The sequence below is a fragment of the Stegostoma tigrinum genome, chromosome 27 (genome assembly GCF_030684315.1).
Source record: "Stegostoma tigrinum isolate sSteTig4 chromosome 27, sSteTig4.hap1, whole genome shotgun sequence".
NCBI classification, from domain to species: Eukaryota; Metazoa; Chordata; class Chondrichthyes; order Orectolobiformes; family Stegostomatidae; genus Stegostoma; species Stegostoma tigrinum.
In genome coordinates, this window is record NC_081380.1 from 22,970,896 (window position 1) to 22,993,140 (window position 22,245).

General features: G+C 40.1%; 1 protein-coding gene across 3 annotated transcripts in view; it reads right to left on the reverse strand.

Annotated features, from left to right (window-relative positions):
* Nucleotides 1-22,245, reverse strand: part of LOC125464520 (rab effector Noc2-like) — a 201,205-nt gene that overhangs the window by 18,404 nt on the left and 160,556 nt on the right. The window contains exons 9-10 of one of the 3 annotated variants that reach the window (XM_048556973.2): nucleotides 19,104-19,277; nucleotides 14,245-14,377 (exon numbers count right to left, since the gene is read on the reverse strand). In XM_048556973.2, coding sequence (XP_048412930.1) covers nucleotides 14,367-14,377; nucleotides 19,104-19,277 — 185 coding nt within the window. In that variant the 3' untranslated portion in view covers nucleotides 14,245-14,366. Of the gene's footprint in view, nucleotides 1-14,244; nucleotides 14,378-17,899; nucleotides 18,206-19,103; nucleotides 19,278-22,245 lie in introns of those variants that run through there. The other 2 variants (XM_048556970.2, XM_048556971.2) reach the window with 2 other exon arrangements.

A 22,245-nucleotide genomic window follows, 5' to 3' on the forward strand; every position in this document is an offset into this window, starting at 1 on the left:
TCCTGTGCAGTGTAACCTGTGTGCCTTACTCTGTCCAAGTTTTTTCACCCTATGATCTGTATGTCCTGGCTTATTATGATCTGCCTGTACTGCTCGCAAAGAAAGCTTTTCACTATATTTAGGTACACATGACAATAAATCAAATCTTAGCAATACAAAGCACTCGATCCATAAATTGCTTGGAACTGGAAATATATCGAACTCTTTTCCTGCGGGTATCTGCAATAGGTTCCCACTCGTATATCTTACAGTGGACAGTAAGGTGTGAGTTAAGGGCAAAGAGACTACACCAGCGTTACAGATGGAAGATATTTAAGTCGAAAACATACCACATCATTCTGTCCAGCTGTGCTGCCCACTATGTAGTTGTCTAGAAGCGGAAGCTGTACAAATAAGGTAACATTGCTATCAGTAAATGCTGTGTTGAGCACCACACCCCAGGCCAATTGAAAGTGAATGCTGAAGTATTTTTATACATGAATGGTAATTACAACCTGGAATTCTCGCCCGAAAAGACTGCAATGCTCAGCAGTAACAATCTTCAAGATTGAGAATGATAGTTTCGTTTACAGTAAATGTATCTACAAATTAGAAGCAAAGGCAGGTTAGCAGAGTCAAAGTACAGGTCAATCATGATCAAACTCAGTGTGAAAGAGAGTTTTAAAAAAAGCCATACTTGGAAATAAACATACTGAACCTCCATTTTGAAACATGCAAGTTGGACCATTATGCATTATTAGCAAATTTTGCTGTTTTGTTTTCCCTTCTATAAATTGGCAGAACAGAATCAAGAGAATGAATCACCACCTCCTGTTCTGATGTTCCTATATAGCACAAGACCATATTGGAATGCAAATGCATATTTTTATGTAGATCATTTTCGATATTTGAAGTAAAAACAGCAGATTTTACTGTGAGCATTTATTACTGATTTACAAGAATGTGAAAAAGTACTTTTCTTGTTGTCATAGTTATTAGTAAAATACAGACAACGATCCAGGTGGTTGGAATGGCATATATTTCCCCAATTTGAGTTTTATGACTGCACACATGGATGTCCAGATGGAGGGAATATTTGAGTCAACCTTACTATTATCTCTGATTTGCAAAGAACAGATGAGACTTGTGTTGAGAACTATGTTTGAAACATATTTCAAATGAGGCATTTGCAATCTATTTGAACTTAGGATGCTTGATCAGGTCTGCTGCCCTGGCAAGAGGCAAGAATCAAAGCAATCAAGCAAAGCTAGATTGCTAAAAAAACTAACACGGTCACATATCCAACAAAACTTGACTGGCACAACTCCTTCAATTTAGCTTCAAGACTTTAGGCCTAGAAAAAGAGTACAAATTATATATTTACATTCCTGTCTAAGCAATTGGCGGACATTTGGAGATGATTTGTTGGAGCCCATGACCTCGTTAATTGATGAAGCCAAATGGTCGCTATCTCCTAGAGACAGATTACCAGTTTCTACCAATGTTCCTGCTGTTCATTCTTGCCAAAATTCCAGCAATGCCTTCTTGGGGTTCATTAACTCAAATCAAAACAATTAAAAACAGCTGAAAAGAGCTGGAATAATCTTACATTCATAATTTATATAACTGTTGTATAAGCTTTCAACATGTAAAATCCAGGATAATTTCACTAGCTTTCTGAACCAGGATAAATTGCCACAGGAAAACAATGTCAGATTCAAGACAAGGCTCCATTTTTATATAAGTTCGTTCACTTGGTGCTTCCTTTTTTACAACGTGATTATTTAGTCAGAACCCTACGCAAATATCTAGTAATGCTATAAGCTTTTTTTTAAAAAATGAAACGACTCACACCTTTTTAAAGCACTGCTTCGTATAGTGAGAGAGGTATAAGCAACTGACCTGAAGTAAGCAATTTCAAAATCAGTTTTGCATTTGCAAGGCAGCTAAGCTGGATTTATTGTAATGAGATGCACAAGCACAGTTTAATGACTTCAAAGTATACACACTAAACACAGACTAATGCTGCAGCAAAAAATCAGATATGAAAACCCAACACTGGACAAGATCTTGTAGTTCCAGGATTCCTGATCTGGAAATTCCACCCTTCCCCATTTCCAACCCCAGTTATTTTTACCAGTGGGGTATGGCCTCACTTGCAAATGAAGGAAACTCAAACACAGCTGGACCAGTTGAGTTCAATGTTTGAATTCAACAGGACTCATTTTCACTGCAACAATGTCCTTATCCCACAATGTGTGACTTATTAATTTTTTTCTGAAAAATAGGTGTAACAGCTCGGAAGAGGTTGGTAAGACCTTTCAAGATGCAAAGTTATTAAATCCCCTCCCTTTTAGATTTTGATTTTAAGAAAGCCTGCCTGTCTCTCTGAACTGACAAAAATCGGTGCTTTCAGTTTCAATAGTTGTTTGTTGAAAGAACCCAAAGGGATATCATGACAGCACAATTGCTGCTTGACTGCTTCCACAACCCACTATTTGAGAGGGGAGTAGTGGGGTTACTGCAGCTTCAGGGTTTGATTATAGATCCAAGAAATCATTAAGCAAAAACCAAAAGAACTGAGGATGCTGTAATTCAGGAACAGAAACAAAGTTGCTGGAAAAGCTCAGCGCGCCTGGCAGCATCTGTGAAGGAAAAAACAGAATTAACGTTTCGGGTCTGGTGACCCTTCCGCAGAACTGAGTTAATTCTGAAACGTTAATTCTGTTTTTTCTTTCACAGATGCTGCCAGGCGTGCTGAGCTTTTCCAGCAGCTTTGTTTTTGTTCCAACCATTAAGCACTTCGCTATCTTTTATCTGAGATCATTTATACAAATGTTTGCTCTTATAATGGATTAAGTACTTTTTAATCCATTAGCATTATTGTTTTGGACTTTATCAATGATTTCTTTTAATGTAGTGAGTTTTGTAATACATGCATAGGGCTGAATCCTACTTTTGTAGCTCAATGCAAGATGATTACGATGAGTTTTTGGGGCAATTCCTGCTGTGAGGTCAGTGGCATTTCTCATTGTTTCTTATCAAACTTGCCTTACTAACTACTTATCCTGCTCCGATGGCATTCTGCACTTCAGAATTCAGCTCCAGCCTACCATGTGCTGTTTCCAAAATAGCTCGTCACTCAACAGATATTCACCAAAGATCCAGCATCCCTTGCAACTACACCATCATTAAAAGGCTGCAGTGCACATGGACAAGCTCTGGTATTTTGAAATTGCCCCACTCAGTCAAGGAGATTTCCAGAATATACCTGAGAAAGAGGTGGTAGCAACATGCTTCTCCATTAGGAACTTGGAGGTCCTGGTACAAGTTGAAGTGCCAAGTAAAGAAGGACCTCACCAGAGGAACAGCAAAAGATGCCACACAACAGCAATCCTGGCAGCCTAGTCCAAAGATCCCCACCCAGATTAAAACCATCTTCATGGTCCATTGCAATGACCGACAATGCTTTGAAAAGTCAATGACTTCCTTTGTTTCAGGTTAAGTGCTATACTCTTCTCTCTGCAATCTCACATTCACCCGGTTTCTTCTCCCAGTTTCTTCTCCCACCTCCCACTACAACTGATACTCTATCACTCACTGTTGTATGAAAATTCTTCCCTCATTTGTTGTCACCCACACACCCTCTGTACTACCTACTCAATTGCTTAGGATGCCTCACTGCCTGCACCAACACTAACAACTGTGCCACTCACTTCCATCTCTCTCAATCCCCTTTTCTCTTCTTCATTACAGAAGAAACCAACCCACAATTCAGCAAACAGAATTTGCATGGGTACAGTCATGCCCACCATCAGGAATCTTGCTTCCTACAGTGAGACAATCCTGGCCCTTGCACAAGTACTCCTGTGGGGATGCTAAAACATCCATGACCCATTAACCATCTAAGTACTACTTTTCATTCTACTGATCATAGTAATCCCACAATCAGTCACTCTCATTCATTGCACACTATATCTAACCATTGATCGCAACCACCTCCCTTTCATTGTCTTGCACATACTGCCTCCAACTCCACCACCATCATGATGAAATATAGGAAGGATGCTATGAAACTGGAAATGGTGCAAAAAATGATTTATATGGATGTTACCAGGGCTGGAAGGTTTCAGTGATAGGGAGAGACTGGAAATATTTGCTCTGGAGCATAAGAGTCTGACGGTTGACCTGATAGAGGCTTTGACACGAATGACTTGTGCTAAAGGATCTGTTTCCATGCTATATCACTATATGAATCCATTCTATGAAATGGCCAGCTTCTCAGAAACCACTACATTGACTTCTGAGGAAGACAGTACAGAGGCCTCAGAGGAAGCATTGGCAAATGGAATCCTAAGCGATTCATGCTTTTTTCATATGTCAGTCCTGCCATCCCAGGAACCAGTTTGGTCAGGACTGGTCAGGGATGACCCGTGACCCACCCGCTTGACTAGCGAATTATCCCCGGGATGAGAAGTACCCAGAGCCCTGACTGATGCTCATAAATCTCCCCAACTGCATTAGCCTTAACCCTTTACTCCTCATTGACTGGCCAACGTGGAGCGTCAAGAACGACCATAACCAATTCCCTAATATACACAGCCACAGACACTGAGTGACATTCCTCCTAAGCTGCACAGCTGCTGGGTAGTCCCATACATGCCAGCCCTGTTAGCATACTGTTAGGTGGGTTTCTACTTCTGGAAGCCACTGCCACAGAAAAGACAATTAGAGTGAAAACACAGTCAATCCCCTGGACTAGTATTGGTGGTTGCCCATGATTTGCTGTACTGGGTTCCCTGACTCATGAGTCCCTCCATAGATTTCAGTGAGGAGCACTGCCCACAGAATTGGAGACGTGACTACCTGCTTACTACATTTGCAGTATATTTACTGGGTACATTGCTGATATATGGTTCAAGTATGAGCCTGACATAGCACTTTGCCAAACAGCAAGATATACAGTCATTTGTCTGCTAACTGCAAGATGAGCTGCCTGGTTCTGTGCTATTTGACATGGTGAGGCAAGACAAGACTTGGATGGCTGTCAGCATGCAGATAAACTGTGTGAGTGAATGCTAAGACAGCAAGTAAGCAGCCCTGACATCCAGCCTGCTCCAGTCTTTGAGCTGGGCACTGTCCCTGTGCACAAAGTGTCCTTGCCACAGCCTTTCACTGCTAGTTGCCAATGTGCCCTACAATGCAGTTCTGTACATCCAGAGCATCCAGCAGCAGGTGCCATGATAATTAGGAGGTACTGCCAAATGCCAGGTACCTAGGTCCATAGATGGGTGTGTGAGGTGGTTGGATCGTGCTCAGGGATGCTGTTTGTCTTAAGTAACACAGAGATCCTTCACAACCAGTGGTGAGCTTAAGCTGCTGGGTACCTGCTCAGAATTCCATGTAGAGAATTCACAATGTCTAGTTTGTTCAGCACGTTTTGTGGATTGGAATCTGAATATTAATAAAGAGAGCTAATATGTTGTCAAACAGCAATAATCTCCTTTAATTGGCCACTGTCCGCTACCTAAAATCTTGTCTCACTGCTTGACAACAACATAAAAGATGAAGCAATACGCTCCTGTTGTTGAAATAGGCTTCACCATAGCAGTCATCAGATTTCTGCCACAAAACCACACCTTGGTCCACAGTGGTTCAGATCCCTATAAGTTTCCACCTTTAGAAATTAATTTTATTTATTCGCAGTATCTTGAGGTTTTCCCATGGTGGGTATTGGGTGAATTGGCAGCGTGGTAGAAGGGTACAGGAACATGGAACAGTACAATTTGCCCTAATTTGGTATGGGATCTATAAAGGGCCAGGGGATGAGAGATGGGACATGGATTGGCATGGAGAGAATGAGGGCCCAATGAGGGAGGGTGGAGTCATGGCATGATCTAAATTGGCAATGGCTGGAGGGTGGTGGGGTAAAGGAATGTGAGGGTGAGGGTTAAAAGGCAAAACATTTTATTAAGCTCCCAGGGCAGTTCTTTTTATCAGGCCACCCCAGTACTCCATAGCCTTAGTGTTCATTCCTGAAATATTCTTGGGCGCAGTGCGGCCTGACTCCAGCGCTTGGAACAAAGATTTTATAATTCAGGGCACTTTTTCCCAAATGGTTGTACATACAGCAATGCTGCAGACACTACACAGCTACCTCAGAAGCAAATGTCTGGTCCACTGTCTCAAAATTCACATTTTCTTTTGTAACACATTTTCCACAACACTGGCAACAACTTCAATATGAAATATAAATGTCAGATTAACTGAGGAATCAGAACACTAGCTAATGCTTTCACCCCTACATGTTTAAAATAAAAAGTTTCCAAGATCTGACCTATGGATCTTTACATTCAGTAAAGGTATATCTTTAAATTAAGCAAAAATCAACTACGTAACTAATTAAATAATCATCAGTTCTGAACTGGCTGAGATAAACTATTATTAAACCTACATTTTCTAAATGGAATGTGATATCAGTAGCAAATAATAAATTAATATATGATCATATTCATTTACAAACATTGGCTCAGGAACACAAATGAAACCCAAATTCACTATTATTTCAGACAACAGACCATTTCAGGCACATGGGACTCCTCAGACAGGTCCATACACCACAACATAATCATTACCAGTCATCCATACTGGAAATTTAAATACACCAGAATTTTTGTTCATTAGAACATAGAACATAAAACATAGAACATTACAGCACAGTACAGGCCCTTCGGCCCTCGATGATGTGCCAACCTGTCATACCGAACTCAAGCCCATCTAACCTACACTATTCCATGTACGTCCATATGCTTGTCCAATGACGACTTAAATGTACCTAAAGTTGGCGAATCTACTACCGTTGCAGGCAAAGCGTTCCATTCCCTTACTACTCTGAGTAAAGAAACTACCTCTGAAATCTGTCCTACATCTTTCACCCCTTTCTGACTTCAAATATTGTACTTACACATACTTTGGTCTAATTTACCAGTGATTCTCTTGTGGTAATTTACAGGAATTTCACACATCGTGCCATCTGAAAAATAAACAACTTGATTTGTTCCGAAGAGTTTTGGATTGATATTGTCATTGATTGCGAGAGACAAAACCATGGAGTGATTTGACCTCACATTTGTTTGAAACAAACACTTCAGCAAAAGCAACAATTGATATATCCATAAGGGAAATTTTTCAGAAAGATTTTAAACACTTTCTTTCAATAAGGAAATATACAGGATACTTATGGTGAATCTTAATTTTCAACTGGATTGTAACCTAATGCTAAATGTGAGATAAAAGGAGCAGCTTTGACATGACTGAAGTGATTTACTTGCCCCCACGGGCTCTGATCTTCTAAAATCAGCTCTAAAAGCTGCATCTTGCAAAAAATAAGCTCGCTGGCAGAGGAATTCAGTTAAGACATGGGAGCTAAAGTATTCAGTATGCTTAGAGCTATAATAAGCTTTTACCTCAAGGCTAAATTAACCTGAAACACAGTATATTTTTGCCCTTTATTATTGTCATCCCACCTTTTGGAAGATTAACAATCCCAATGCATGCGGCTAATTATTAGCAGTCATCAGTATTCCATAAAGCATTATGCCGACGTGCAATTATTTCATAATGGAAATATTCAACAGGGAAATCAAAAGCAAACTTTGAATGATTTGATTATTTCTCACATTGAAGATACTGGCTCTTCACATAGTGCTATACTATAACTATGGTTATTGACTGACAAAGGGAAAATAACCAGCAATCCAAGTAATGTTAATGTTTACTGCGAGTCCTGCATTTCTCTGTCATGATTGAAAGTTTTATTTCTCTTTACCAGATTCACATTTACGGTTTGTTTCCATAAACTTCATATGACCCTTGGTGAAGTCAATGAAATGGATTTTTAAATCACTTCAAGGGAAGTGTATCTGGGCTATGATTCAAAAGATTAACATAATCCCACCTTATCTTTCTTTTACAAATTCTACTGTATTCCTCAAAATGATGTATAACTAGCTGGAACAGCAACATGCATCATACCTCAAATTATTGTTCAGAAAATTCATATTAAGACAACTGTATCCATTGCAGAACTTGCAGATAGTTTCAGGAAAAGAAATTTTCTTTGGATAATGTTTACCTTCAAGGTTAAAAGGTAAAATTTAAACAAGAACTCCAAACATGAATTTGAACAACTAATAAAGGAGATAAATAAAACTAGGAAGTGCTTAAAAATAAAAATCATAAGGTCTGGCAGCACTGATAGAGAGAGAAACAGAATTAATGCTTTGAGTTCAATGTGACTCTTTGGAACTGAAGTGAGGGTGAATTATAATGGAGCTCATGCAATGATAAAGGTGAAAAAGTCAGGTGAAACAGAAAGGAAGGTCAGATTTGAGGTTAGAGGTCAGGGACATTAATTGGCAAAGACAAAGGTGTGGCAATGCTTGTTGCGAGGGCTCATTACCCTGCTCACTAATGTACAGTTTGGGTTCCGCCTGGATCTAGCGGCTCCTGACTTAATTACAGCCTTGATTTGAATATAGACGAAGTGCTGAATTCCAGTGGTGAGGCAAAAGTGACTGCCCTTCACATCCAGGCTGCATTTTACTGAGCGTGGAATCAATGGGTATTATGGGGCAAACTCACCACTGGTTGGATCATGCGTAGCATATAAGATGATGGTTGTGGTTCTTGGAGGTCAGTCATCTCAGCTCTAGGATTTCTCTGTCGGAGTTTCTCAGGGTAGTGTCCTAGGCCCAACCATCTTCAGCTGCTTCATTAACAACCTTCCCTCCATCACAAGGTCAGAAATCGCAATTTTTGCCAATGAGTGCACAACGTTCAGCACTATTCACAATTCCTCAGATGCTGGAGCAGTCCATGTTCAACTGCAACAAGATGTGGACAATATCTAGGCTTGGGGTGACAAGTGGCAAGTAACGTTTGCACCACACAAATGCCAGGCGACGATCATCTCACCATCACCCTTTGATATTCACTGAAACCCCCTCTATCAACATCCTATGGGTTACCATTGACCAGAAACTCAACTGAACTCATTAAATAAACACAGCGGCTAGAAGAGCAGATCAGAGGCTAGGAATGCTGTGATGAGTGACTCAGCTCTTGAGCCCAAAAGTCAGTCCGCTATCTACAAGACAAAAGTGAAGACTGCAATGGAATACTCTCCACTTACCTGGATTAATGCAGCTCCAATAGCGCTTAAGAAGTTTGACACCATGCAGGACAAAGCAGTATGTTTGATTGCCACCACATCCACTCCCTCCAACCCCTCCACTTAATAGCAGCAGTGTGTACTGGCTACAAGATGTAGTGCAGAAATTCACCAAAGATCTTCAAACAACACCTTCCAAACCCTGACCACTTTCATCTAGAAGGACAAGGACAGTAGATACATAGGAACACCTTTACCTATAAGCATTCCTTCAAACCACTCTCCATCCTGAATTGGAACTATGTCACTGTTGCTGGCTCAAAATCCTGGAATTCCCTCTCTAATGGTCCTGTGGATCTACCTACAGCTCAGGGATGGCAACAGTTCAAGAAGGCAACTCAGTATCACCTTCTCAAGGGCAGCCACGGACAGGCAATGAATGTTGGCCAGCCAGTGACTCCCACATCCCACGAGTGAATAAGTAAGAAGAAAAAGACAAAGGTATTGGTCCAGAATTGGTGCTAATGGCAGAACAAAGATCACTTCTGTCTTAAGATAAAAATGTGAGAATTAGACACAGATTGGAACGTGTGTGTGTGTATATATAGAAGCAGAAAATCAAAATGGTGGATGCCATTTATGACATGAAGGATGATTTTCCTGAAGCATCCCAGTGTCCTGACAGTTTTCTCCAGATGACTGAAATTCCTGGGTTTTCAGTTCTGCAGAGGTGCCTTTCTTTTAATCTGCTCCTCACATTGCATCATTTCCGAGGAATTGGGACCAGTCTGTTCAGCTTGTTTCTTCTGGTGAAAACACCTGAACATCTACATTGAAAATAAAATAATACATAACAATTCTAGGCTATTAAGTCTGCCAATGTTTGGAAGTGTCCTCCCCACTGCCAGATAACTGTTCCTTCTGTTGAAATTTTTTATTTAGTTCATACAGGTCTACTTCCAAGTACAACGGCACACTGGTTAGCACTACTGCCTCACAGCGCCAAGGACCTAGGTTCAATTCCAGCCTCGGACGACTGTCTGTGTAGAGTTTGCACATTGTCATGTCTGTATAGGTTTCCTCCCACAGTCCAAACGTGTGCAGGTGAGGTGGATTGGCTGCATTAAATTGCCCATTGTGTCTAGGGTGGGAAATGGAGGGATAGGATAAGGGGTGGGAAATGGAGGGATGGGATAAGGGGTGGGAAATGGAGGGATGGGATAAGGGGTGGGTCTGGGTGGGATGCACTTCAGAGGGTTGGTGTGGACTCAATAAGCCAAATGGCCTGCTTCCAAGCTGTACAGATTCTATTCTACTTGAAGTGCCATAACATTTGAAGCTGTGGGACTAGTGTAGATAGATTGCTGCAGACTCAAAGGGCCTCAGTGCTATAAGGCTCTATATATCTTAGCGAGTGACAGGTGCCTTCCACAAATTAGGAATGAGTGCATGCGGATGGAATTTGTTCCAGCAATAATTGTACTCTTCAATGGAGAGGAGGCCTGTTAGGCACTGGTTCCAAACAGCAACCCCACTCCACCCATATGCTCTCTCCACGCTTCCTGGTGTAACGCCGGGAGCATCCTGAGCACGTGGCATAATTCGATTTACTGCCCGAGAAAGCAAATTAGCTGAAGGAAATGGTGGGTGAGAATTGGACTCAGAACCAGATGATGACAATGCTGTTCTGAGATATTCATTTATAATTAGTACAGCCTCACTGCACATTGCTATTTTCACAGAAATAGAGTGACATGCAATGTATTGAATTATTACACATTGATATAGTACTAAAATGGTTTTAAATTGTATTCCAGGGGAGGGACACCAATGAGATTAAACTGACTGGGCACTTCCCAGTGACACAAGATTTCCAACTCGGATCATCTGACCACCTATCTTCAACTGTCCCTCCCATGGGCTCCTCCCATTCACCATCCAAAATGTCAATTATCATGACGTTCCACCTTCCCATGGCTTTTCAATGTGTCCCAACTTTGAGTTTGAGAGTCTTGTCACCTTAAGGTTTTGAATTGAAATGGCAAGGGACTTGAATATCAGGTGATGCTTGCAAACTGAGTTGAGGAGCTCTGCAAAGCAGTCACCCAATTTATACTTGGCTCTCCAACGTAGGCAAGACTGCATTAGAAGTACAGTTAGAACTACAAGGAAATTGCTGCTTTATCACCACTCAAGTCCTCCGCTCCCCCTCTGCTCAGCATTTCAGGGGGACCATTTCTCTGTGACACTGATTCACTCCTCTATTACACCCAATATCTCATCCTCCACTCTCCTCAGTCTCCAACATGAAACACTAAATATACTTTCAATTTAGTCTACTGCATTTGCTGTTCATAATGTGATCTTCTATAAATTGAGAAAACCAAATCAACTGGGTGACTATTTTGTAAAGCATCTCCATTCAGTTCACAAACATGACTGCAACCTTCCAGTTGCTTGCCATTTTGACTCACGTCTAGACCTGGTGTTCACACTGGTTCTTTGTCTGATGTAATATTCAGTGAAACCCAATGAAAGCTGTAGAAATAGCATCTCATCTTCTGATCGGGCACTTCATAGCCTTTCGAACTGAACAGTGAGTTAAACAACTTCACGCTATAAACTGTTTTCTCTATTGTGATTTCTTCCCCTGCTTCCAACTAAGTGTCAAGCTGTATCTTGTTCTCATGATTTTGCTTTCAGGCAGAGCTGACCTTTACACTACTCTGGACCAATGCTTTATTACTTTATGACAACCATTATCCATTCCCTTGATTTTTATTCTATTTTGGTTATTAATTTCCACCATCCTCCAACCTATCCCTGACCCTCTCATGTTCCAGCTGACCCTGCATTCTTCTCAACTTTGTAAAAGATGAATAGGAATAATATCAGACTCAAAAGGTTGACTCCATTTACTTCTCTCAGATGTTGCCAGACAGGAGATTTTCCAACACTTTCTGAATTAGTTACCTAGTTTAGTTAGTTAACTGGCAGAAAATAAAAGGAAGGAAAACTGGCACATACTTTATTTGGAAAGAAATGAGAAGCGGTTGTCAGTGAGGAGCTGCACTTATCCCTCAATGGGCAGTTTATTTATTAATAATTTAGAAAGCACAAGAGTGTGCTGATCTAGGTTTGCCAATGACACAAAGATTGGTGGTCTAACGACTGGTGTAAATGGGGGCAAAAAATTACAGAGACATTGGTAAACCATGGAAGAAGGTAAAGCCCTGCTAATTGAGTTTCATTGCCAGTCCAAGGTCATTCATTTAACAATTCAAGTTGTTTTTAAGTGGTGAAAATTTGGAAACACTGGAAGTTCAAAGAAATTTAAGAACGCATGTTGCGGAATCCTAAAATATGATATTATAGAAGTAATGAAAAAGGCTAACAGAATATTAGCATTTCTATTTAGAAGGCTGGAATATAAAGGAGGACAATTTGCTAAACTGCACAAAACCATTGTTAGACTACATTGACAATATTTGGCTCTTAATTATCCTCTGAAAACCCTTAGCAATACACTCAGTTCAAGGGCATAAAAGGATTGACAACATATGCAATGCGTTGCCAATAATCATTGCCATTGAACACAGTGTATTGCTAGGGGTTTTCAGAGGATAATTAAGAGCCAAATACATTGTTGTAGTTCTGGAGTAAGATGTAGACCAATAAGGCATAGCAAGATTTCCCTCCTTAAAGGCCCTTAGTGAATCAGATGGTTTTTATGACAAATGATGATTTCTTCATCACCATTACATGGATTAACTTTTCAATTCCAAACCTTTAGCACCTGAAATTAGGTTTCACTAGTTGCTGTGATGGAAAACATTCTTCATCTGTGTCACTGAGTTACTAGCCCAGTGTCATTATTACCATCCTACCATCTCTACTCTAGGTACGGGGAGACAGTATAATCTCATTTTTTGGGAATCAATAAATCAAAATGATGTCAGAGCTCTGCTGACCATATACAAATCAGATTGATGATTGAACTGGATGAGTTGGATCTCAATTTTCTCAAAAAGCAGATTCTACAGTAAGTTAAGGCAAAAACTAAATGGGTTTGGCTCAATTCCAAACAAATAATGAGATTCAAAAGCAAGAAGGAAGACATTTTAAAAAAGTTCATCTGAATTTCTACGTAAATTGAAATTTAAATTACTTTCTTGTTTAAACAGAAATTTTGAAAAGAGATGATTGACAAGTGGTATTATCATTATACTATTAATCTAGAGACCCTGGTTTGACTCCTGTCAATCCAGATGGTAAAATTTGAATTCAACAAAAAAAAAATCTGGCAATAAGATTCTAATGGTGAAAATGAAGCCGTTGTTGATTGTTCAAAAAATTCATCTGGTTCACTGATGTCCTTTGGGGTAGGAAGTCTGCCATCCTTACATGATATGGCCTGCATGTGACTCAGACCCACAGAAATATGTTTGACTCAAATTTGAGGTTTGTTTATTTATTGGGAGGTTGACTGGACCCTGGCCCACTCAATGGCAACAAATTTACGAGTGATTCCAATACATTTAAAATATTTTCTTAGCTACTTTAGAATTCAATATAATTAAATTGTAGTTTATGACAGTATCACAGTGTGCACCGGAACATAGCAGTCTAATAGCTGCATATAATGGACAACAGCCACAAAATTAGATTTCAGCTTCTCCAGAATTCCTTGTTAGCTGTGAAATATAGAATCTTAATAGAACCACATTCACACACAGCCATAAATAAAGGGCATCTGTTCAAGTTAAAACCAATGTAAAATCCAGCATGAAACTGCATGAATAATTCAAGAACCTACTCAGGTTTACCACCTAAGTGACATGTAGCAACTGAAGCTACACAACAGTGAACTGGGATTGTGGTTTAACATTACAGCTCAAAAAGGATTTTGCACACTTGGAAATGTCATGAATAAAATGGATTAAATTACTGGAACTTACTGGATTCAGCTACAAATTATTGCAGCAAAGACCTTCCCAATCTACAGTGTTATCCAGTGAAAAGTTCAGAAAATGAACTCTTCTGGAGTTAAAGCCATATGATCTAAAAAAAATGACTCAAGGACTTGTCAGGTTTATACAATTCTTTTATTCACACGACATAAGAATCAACAGCTCCAACCCAGGCGTCTTGGGAAGGAGAAAGGGGGAAATCCTTGGATGACAGAGATTGGGAGGTTGCCTGGACCATGGCCCACTCAATGACAACCTGTAGCAGACATAAAGAGATTCATTTTAAAACACTTCACAGAGCAGATATTACCCTGATAAATTAAGTTGTACGAGTCATCCCTGTGCTGGAAGGATGAAAAGCAGGAAATAATTACATTCTCATTTAAACTGGATCAAAAAGGGATATGGAACGAGGAAATGTGGAATTCAGAAAGTCAAAATGAAGAATTTCCATAAAAATATCTGTGAAGCTATTCATTATTTGCCAATATTCTTTAAATTGGACTTTTCCCAGGATGCCTTCTCCTGCATTTAGAAATATTTTTCAGTGTTGGCTCTATTGCCTTCTAATAAAAACAAACAACTAGCCTCACTCAACAGCAAAATGGTGCCAAAGTCTTTAACCTACAATATTTAAACTTGCACTATAAGTTGGCATGAGAAGTTTAGAAGTATTACACAATATATAATGCAATAAGTTCAGATTTCTTGATCCAAAGTAGTTTTTGTGGTACAGTTTTTTCGATATGACGTTAGTGCTATTAAATGAATCATTTACACTCTCGCAATTAAAACAAATACAACAGCACACTACATATAGTAAATGCTAAAGTATTGCCCACATTTTTGCTCCCCTTGTCTGTTCTAAAACAGAATGACTAGACTACCATAACTTTCTTAATTTGTATCTTTTCCTTCTGTGAAGGTGGATTAAATAATCTGTTAATATTTCTGACTGCAGTGTATACATATAATTTAAAAGTAACAATACCAATTAAGATTTGAATAGCAACATTATTAATAGTTGTTTTGACAAGTAAATAGCAGCATTATTACCATGATGAGGTAATCCCTGAAATAAATATGCACCACAAAACAAAGCGATATTTCGATTACTGTCACTAATTATGTTTTAAAATACAGCTACATGATTTACAAAGGGGCAGCAAAGAGGTAATAAGCCCAATTTTGTATTTTTGTCTCTATAGCTGCACGAACAATGCCTGTCAGAATTTAGCGTCTGCCTGCACCAGAACAGTGACGTGCATTACATATATTTTTTAAACTGTATCAATTAGGCATCTCATTAAAACACAAACAAATAATAGAACTGAACTCTATTGAAATACACTGCTTACAGCACAATATGTTGCAGTGATCTTGGTGTTAAAACACGGCAATCGTTTCTAGATTTACTTAAACATGATGTATATATGGGGTAGTAGACTCTCCTATCTAACCTTTCTAAAGTGGATTGCAATATTTGTCTTCTTTTAAACATACAGGATGATACCACTGTTGTCAACATTAAGAAACTGACATTTTATAATCAAATTGCATGCAGATATGTCTTTGTAATTCTTTTCTGTGCAGCCATATAATAAAATCAGTGCATATTCTCTCTCAAGTTGATGCTATATGGGGCAGAACAGGTTTTGCCTCAATGGGCAAACACACCTTTCATAAAATATGTTGACGGAATTTGATCTCCTAGTCTATCAAAGGGCTTCCTAGGTTTGACAATTTTTAAAAAAACCATGTTTTATTCATTTTTCAACATGCTTATACCAAATATGATTTGGCATAATCAATGATAGCATTTGTGTCATTTCAATTGAAACTGTGTATCACACGTGTAAATTGTGTTCAGGTCAGCATGGTATCAAGTAATGACTTTTATTACTGAATACAGAATGTCCATACAATGAGGGAACCCTTTAAATTCTGACCTTTGAAAACACAGAACACGAAAGAAAATTTCCACAAAGACAGCTTTATAATTGTAAAACCATGTAGAAGACGAAGGAATAATTTTAAACATTGACTTTCAGATCGACACAGCATTCGTACAGAAGTGGTTGCCCATACAATAACGATTATCAACTAAAACACTATCATGACTATCCTAAGGCTAAGACAAAACCGTTCTTTCCAGGCAATGTGTGCAACAGTACAGTTCACTTAAAGGACAAACAAAATACTCAAAAATATAGTCCAAATTAAACAACAGTGAAACACATTGAAGGTAATCTTATGATTCCATCACAAACTGCTGGAAATAGTCAGGAGGCCAGGCAGCAACTATGGAGGCAGAAATTGTGTTGATATTTCAAGTCAACCTTTCTTCAGAACTGGAAACAAACTGCTAAGTACAGAAGTTAAGCACAAGAAAGGCAGGGAAAGCGGATGGCAGGAAACAAAAGAACACCAAAAAGATAGGGTGGGCAGAAAGAGGAACTAAGGTGACAAAAAAGTTGAGGGTACAAAGAAAATGAGATGCTAATGGGAAAGGTAAATGCACAAATGTAAAGTTCTAAAGAATTATTGAATGGAAACAAGAAAGTCATTATCATCAGCTGCTCTTTTACTCTTAACCTCCCACTGTTTAAGGCCCCAGTCACTGATTCCAAATAAAACACCTATTATGTGTTGTTTTTAAACTTGTGTCATGTTTTTTCAAATTATATTCTTTCAATTTAGTAGTATCGGGGCAAAGGTTTTGATCTGAAATAGTTCCAGATGTTGAATTGCTTCTACTGGCACAGGCTGACACCAGTAGAAAGGATACAGCTGGTGTCGACAGCTGAGAACTGTACCAGGATCTCACAGAGGCAGAAGGAGGTGGAAGTAGATGATAACTTCATGTCGGTGTTAAACGTGGAAGATGATCCATCAAACAAAACATGAGGCCAATGTGGTTCCGAGAAGGAGGGGCAGAAATGGAACAGGTTTTGTGAGTGAGAGTGTGAGAGAGGGCGACAGTGAGAGGGAGAGGGAGCGGGAAAGGGGGAGGGAGGGAGGGAGGGAACATACGCCTGAGATTAATGTGGAAAAATTAATTTTTCTAAACAAACTTTAAAATATGCATTATTTTAATAATGTGGAATTTATCATAAGCGCAGATAATGACATTCCACAAATAAGGGTTGGAAAGACTTTTGTTATGATTGTGAACTTAGTATGCCATTAAAATCCCAGTTACAGCTCACTCACCAAAGTGCAACTTTTTTGGGCATTACTTAAAGTGACACTGATAACACAAAAGCCCATGTTCTCATTGATTCTGTAATCTGTGAATATATCAACTATGCACCCCAAGAGAAGTGTAGAAATACTGACAGAAACTTCTGTATTTATGTGCATAACTTTGTTTGCAGACTCCAAAAATTGCTGTTTATTTCAGAGAATGTACAGCAAAATTCAAGCTTTTGGGTTTCATTTCAGATCATAAACTGCCCCTTTTTTGGACAAAAGCTGTCGGTGAAAGTTCTGTTTTTCCTGTTGCATCTTCTCTACGCATTTTTCATGTTATTGATCCAATTATTGTCACTTTTCCTTTACCTCAGGTCTCTTCTGTCATTTAATCTCAACTACCCTGTCATGATAACAAAGTGTGTAGCTGGATGAACACAGCAGGCCAAGCAGCATCTCAGGAGCACAAAAGCTGACGTTTCGGGCCTAGACCCTTCATCAGAGAGGCATCTCTGATGAAGGGTCTAGGCCCGAAACGTCAGCTTTTGTGCTCCTGAGATGCTGCTTGGCCTGCTGTGTTCATCCAGCTACACACTTTGTTATCATGGATTCTCCAGCATCTGCAGTTCCCATTATCTCTACCCTATCATGAGCCTTGTTTTGTTGTTCTCCATCGTCCATTTTCACCACCAAAGTTGCTTAAAACCTTTACATCTCCAGCTCTTCAGTTCTGACTAAAGTCAGCAACTGTGAATCTCTCTCCTCAAAATGCTGCCTCTCCTGCTGAGTATTTTCAGCATTTTCTGTTTTTATTTCAGAATTCCAGAATCTGCCATGTTGTGCCTTTGTGTTCTAGTTTTATCAAACTGCCAGACATGCTTGCTTTCATCTGCTACAAAAGAGACAATTATGATAATGGTCAGTGTTAGAAAAGCAGCATTAAATTCAGATGCATTTTTAGTACATTTGAAATATTATGAACAGTGGCAGCCAAACATGAGAGTTATTCAAAAGATTGTTTACTGATGTGTAAGTATCAACATTTTATTATATGGATTAAATGGAGCAAGTGGCCTGTACTTCTTTGGTGGCATTCAAGTGAATCACTGCCTATTTGTTAAACTGAAACAACATTGTCGTTTACTTTAATACTTTTCAAATACATATCTAAATGACGACTTTCAACAGGTCTGATGACAATATAAGTTTTGCTTTTAGGATTCATTAATCTATATTGTCAACTTTAAAGGACTTGACACATATTGAAACTGAAGCCAAAAATGTTTTACAAATTTTTTTGTTCCAGTGGTCCCAGTTATTTACTTGGTTATATTCCTTTCCTGAAGAACAAATTGCAAATTTCACAACTCTTAACCGAACCAACACGAACCTCAACATTCTCAAACAGCGATCAGTCAATAAGTTATTACAGGACAATTCTCTACAATAAATTTCTTCTACAATAAATTTCATTGGAGGCAATACACATCATTTATTAGTTTTAAACACAGATTTATAAAATGCTTGTGAAAGGGAATACTGTAAGTTTAATTTCCTTATACTGAGAAGTTACTTTCACTGCAATGATTCCATGAGAACATATATGACTTCTACAAATTGTGCATTTTCTTCAAACAATACTTATATGAATATATTTAAATAAGATATCATCAGCAATTGTAAATTGCACATTGCAGAGGTGTTAAATCTAATCTTAAACCTTAGGCAGTTTACATTTAATCCTCGCTGAATTACAGAATCACTAAAAGGTAATGTCATCTGGTACTAACCTAGTGAATTCTTGTCAAAGTCGCTGCAGTCATCACAAAGGCCATCACCACTGTAACTCCCTGTGGCGCTTGAATGTTCTCCATGTTCACTACCAAGACTGGCTCGACCCTCAGGCAAAGTGTTTGTTAATTTATAGCTTGCTGCAGTTTTACTGGTTGGCTCATAGCTCAAAACTGCAAAACAATAATTAAGCAGTATACAGTTTATGGGGAATGTACATGTTAAAATGTTATTAGAAGTTTAAACAAACATCTACATATCAGAGGTTTGTCCAAATTACCTCCTGTGATGTTCAGGCTGATCAGTTCAAAAATATTTTCCTCCAATGAAATTACACCTTTGAATTTCAAGATGGTTTTTTGAGGGGGGGTTGTGAGTTTTACGCTTGTAAGCAAATTGAAAGCCACAAGTTATATCACAGGTGACCAGTCAAGGGAACAAAGTGTGGAGCTGGATGAACACAGCAGGCCAAGCAGCATCTCAGGAGCACAAAAGCTGATGTTTTGGGCCTAGACCCTTCATCAGAGAGCCTGAGGGTGGTCCGGAGGGAGGAGGGTAACTTCTTCAGGTTAGGCATCCCTGGAAGAGGCTTCGCAGTGAGTTTAAAATTGTGGTCAGAGATAATGGGAACTGCAGATGCTGGAGAATCCAAGATAACAACGTTTGGAGCTGGATGAACAGGAGATGCCTCTCTGATGAAGGATCTAGGCCCAAAACGTCAGCTTTTGTGCTCCCAAGATGCTGCTTGGCCTGCTGTGTTCATCCAGCTCCAAACTTTGTTATCTTGGATTCTCCAGCATCTGCAGTTCCCATTATCTCTGACCAGTCAAGGGGTCTGCTTTAGTCAAGTAACCTGACTAGGAAAGCACTGTGGCTCAGTCATTAGCACAGCTGCCCCACAGCAGCAGGGACCAGGGTTCAATTCCACCCTCGGATGACTGTGTCAAGTTTACATGTTCTCCCTGTGTCTGTGTGGGTTCCACTGGGTGCTCCAGTTTCCTTCCACAGTCCAAAGCTTTGTGGGTTAGATGAATTGACCATGCTAAATTGACTGGGGATGTGCATGCTCAGTGGATTAGCCATGGGAAATGCAGGGCTACAGGGACAGGGTACAGAGGGTGTGGGATGCCCTTTGAGGGGCGCTACACACTCAAGAGAGCCATATGGCTTGTTTCCACACTGAAGGTACTCAGTGACCAGTTGACAATGATCGCAGAATGATTTTACTGAGATCGGTAAGTTCATTATCATATCCTAAAAAGTTCATACAAACATGTCAACACATGAGGCAGAATATTGTAGAAGCCTGAACAATATGGCTTATAGTGAGATGAGTGGCAGAATCGTCAAATAATACCAGTGAAGCCTATCTCAAAGTCAGCAGCAACTCGCTGTACCATTTATGCAATTGCCAGAGGGTGAGGTGAGATTCTCACGAAGCTGTGGGCAGTTGCCTGTTAAGGGAGACTATAGCTTGTGCCATTAATAAGGCATTTAACAACTCACCTCATTGACAGTAAGCTCCACATTTTGCCAAATGAACTAGATATCAAGAATTCTCAACATGGAAGTCAGAGCAGGAATTTAGCAATTCCGGCTGTCGCTGGCTATGAAGAACCACCATGCAACTCAGCAACAAACAGCATTCCAGGGCATGACCTCATGGGCACCAGCACATGCACCCCTCATTCACGGACAGTGGCATTGATAACTGCAAGTCTCTCAGGGCCCTCATGGCTCCTCGCTGACCCATTTGCAGGACAATTTAAAAATTCTGACCTGCATTGCAGGGTGCACTGGCAACCAGCATTGAAAGGCTGTTACAAAGACAATTTGTGCCAAAGGACAAGCATCCACCTCATAGATTGGACCAAGACGCATATCTTAGGGCTGCTCATTTGCCCTCTCAGCATTTCTTCACTTAGTGCTTCATGACCAGTAGATGGGACGATTGACAGAGTTGAGTCTACCCAGAAGATCCTGAGAGTGTTGGGCCTGGTTCTCCATGGCAGACACCAACCTGTCTATGGAGATAGCCAGATAGTTGTATGTTTGAGGCATCTGGGTCCCTACAATGCATTGCTACAGCCTTGTGCTCCAAGGGTCACTGCCTCCCACATCCCTATCTGCTACTCCTGTTCCACCCTATGCATGACGATAAAGTTGCTGATTGCAAACACTGCAGGGACCTCTCCTGCAGGACGATGAGCAGGTACCATATCACCAGCAGTCCTCCTCTCAGTGAGTGGCTCAATAGATTCTGCTTCCAAACTCTAATTCAGATGTTCCCACTGAGAGGAGGGGGCTTGGGGCGCAGGAGACAGCCTTGCCAATGCTTCCTCTGAAGCTTCTGAGCTCTCTCCCTCAGAGGTCGAGGAAGTGCTTCACAAAGAGCAACTTGTTTCTTCACTGGATCTGGCAGGACAGAGGGAAAAGGTGTCAACAACCACTAGCTAGAAATGGCGTGTAATGAACGGCAGTGACAGGTATGTTACAGTGGACGTTGCAGATGAATGAAGAATGGCACATGCTCTGTTGGGGGAACATGAATGTTTCAGCAACCCCACAGCTGTGATGAGGTCCATTCCTGTGAGGATTCTCTCCTTGGAGGTTTGAGGAGCCTAATGTTAGACACACATCCATTAACTTTGTCATGGCTGTTCTTTCCTGGAACAAGACAAAGGGAGGGACTGAGTGAGATAGAAGTGACTGGCACAGCTGTTAGTGCAGGTAGGGGAAAGGTGAGGAGGTATTCCAAAAGGGAAGAGGCAGAGCAGAGGCAATCCAGAATCAGTGTTGTTGGGGGGTTGGGAGGAAGGAGGACAAGTGAGGGAAGATATAGATCTGTTGGAGGCATGGGCAGAAAAATGACAGATGGAGTTTAATCCAAACAAATGTGAGGTGATGCATTTTGGAAATACAAGTGGAAATCATACAGTGAATGGCAGAACCCATAGCAGTACTGATATGCAGAGGGATCTGGGTGTGCAGGTCCACAGATCACTGAAGATGGCAGCGCAGATAGATAAAGCCATAAAAAAAGTCAATGGCATGCTTACTTTCATTGGAAGGAGCATTGAGTATAAGGATAGACAAATTATGCTGCAGCTTTATAGAACCTTAGTCAGGCCACACTTAGAA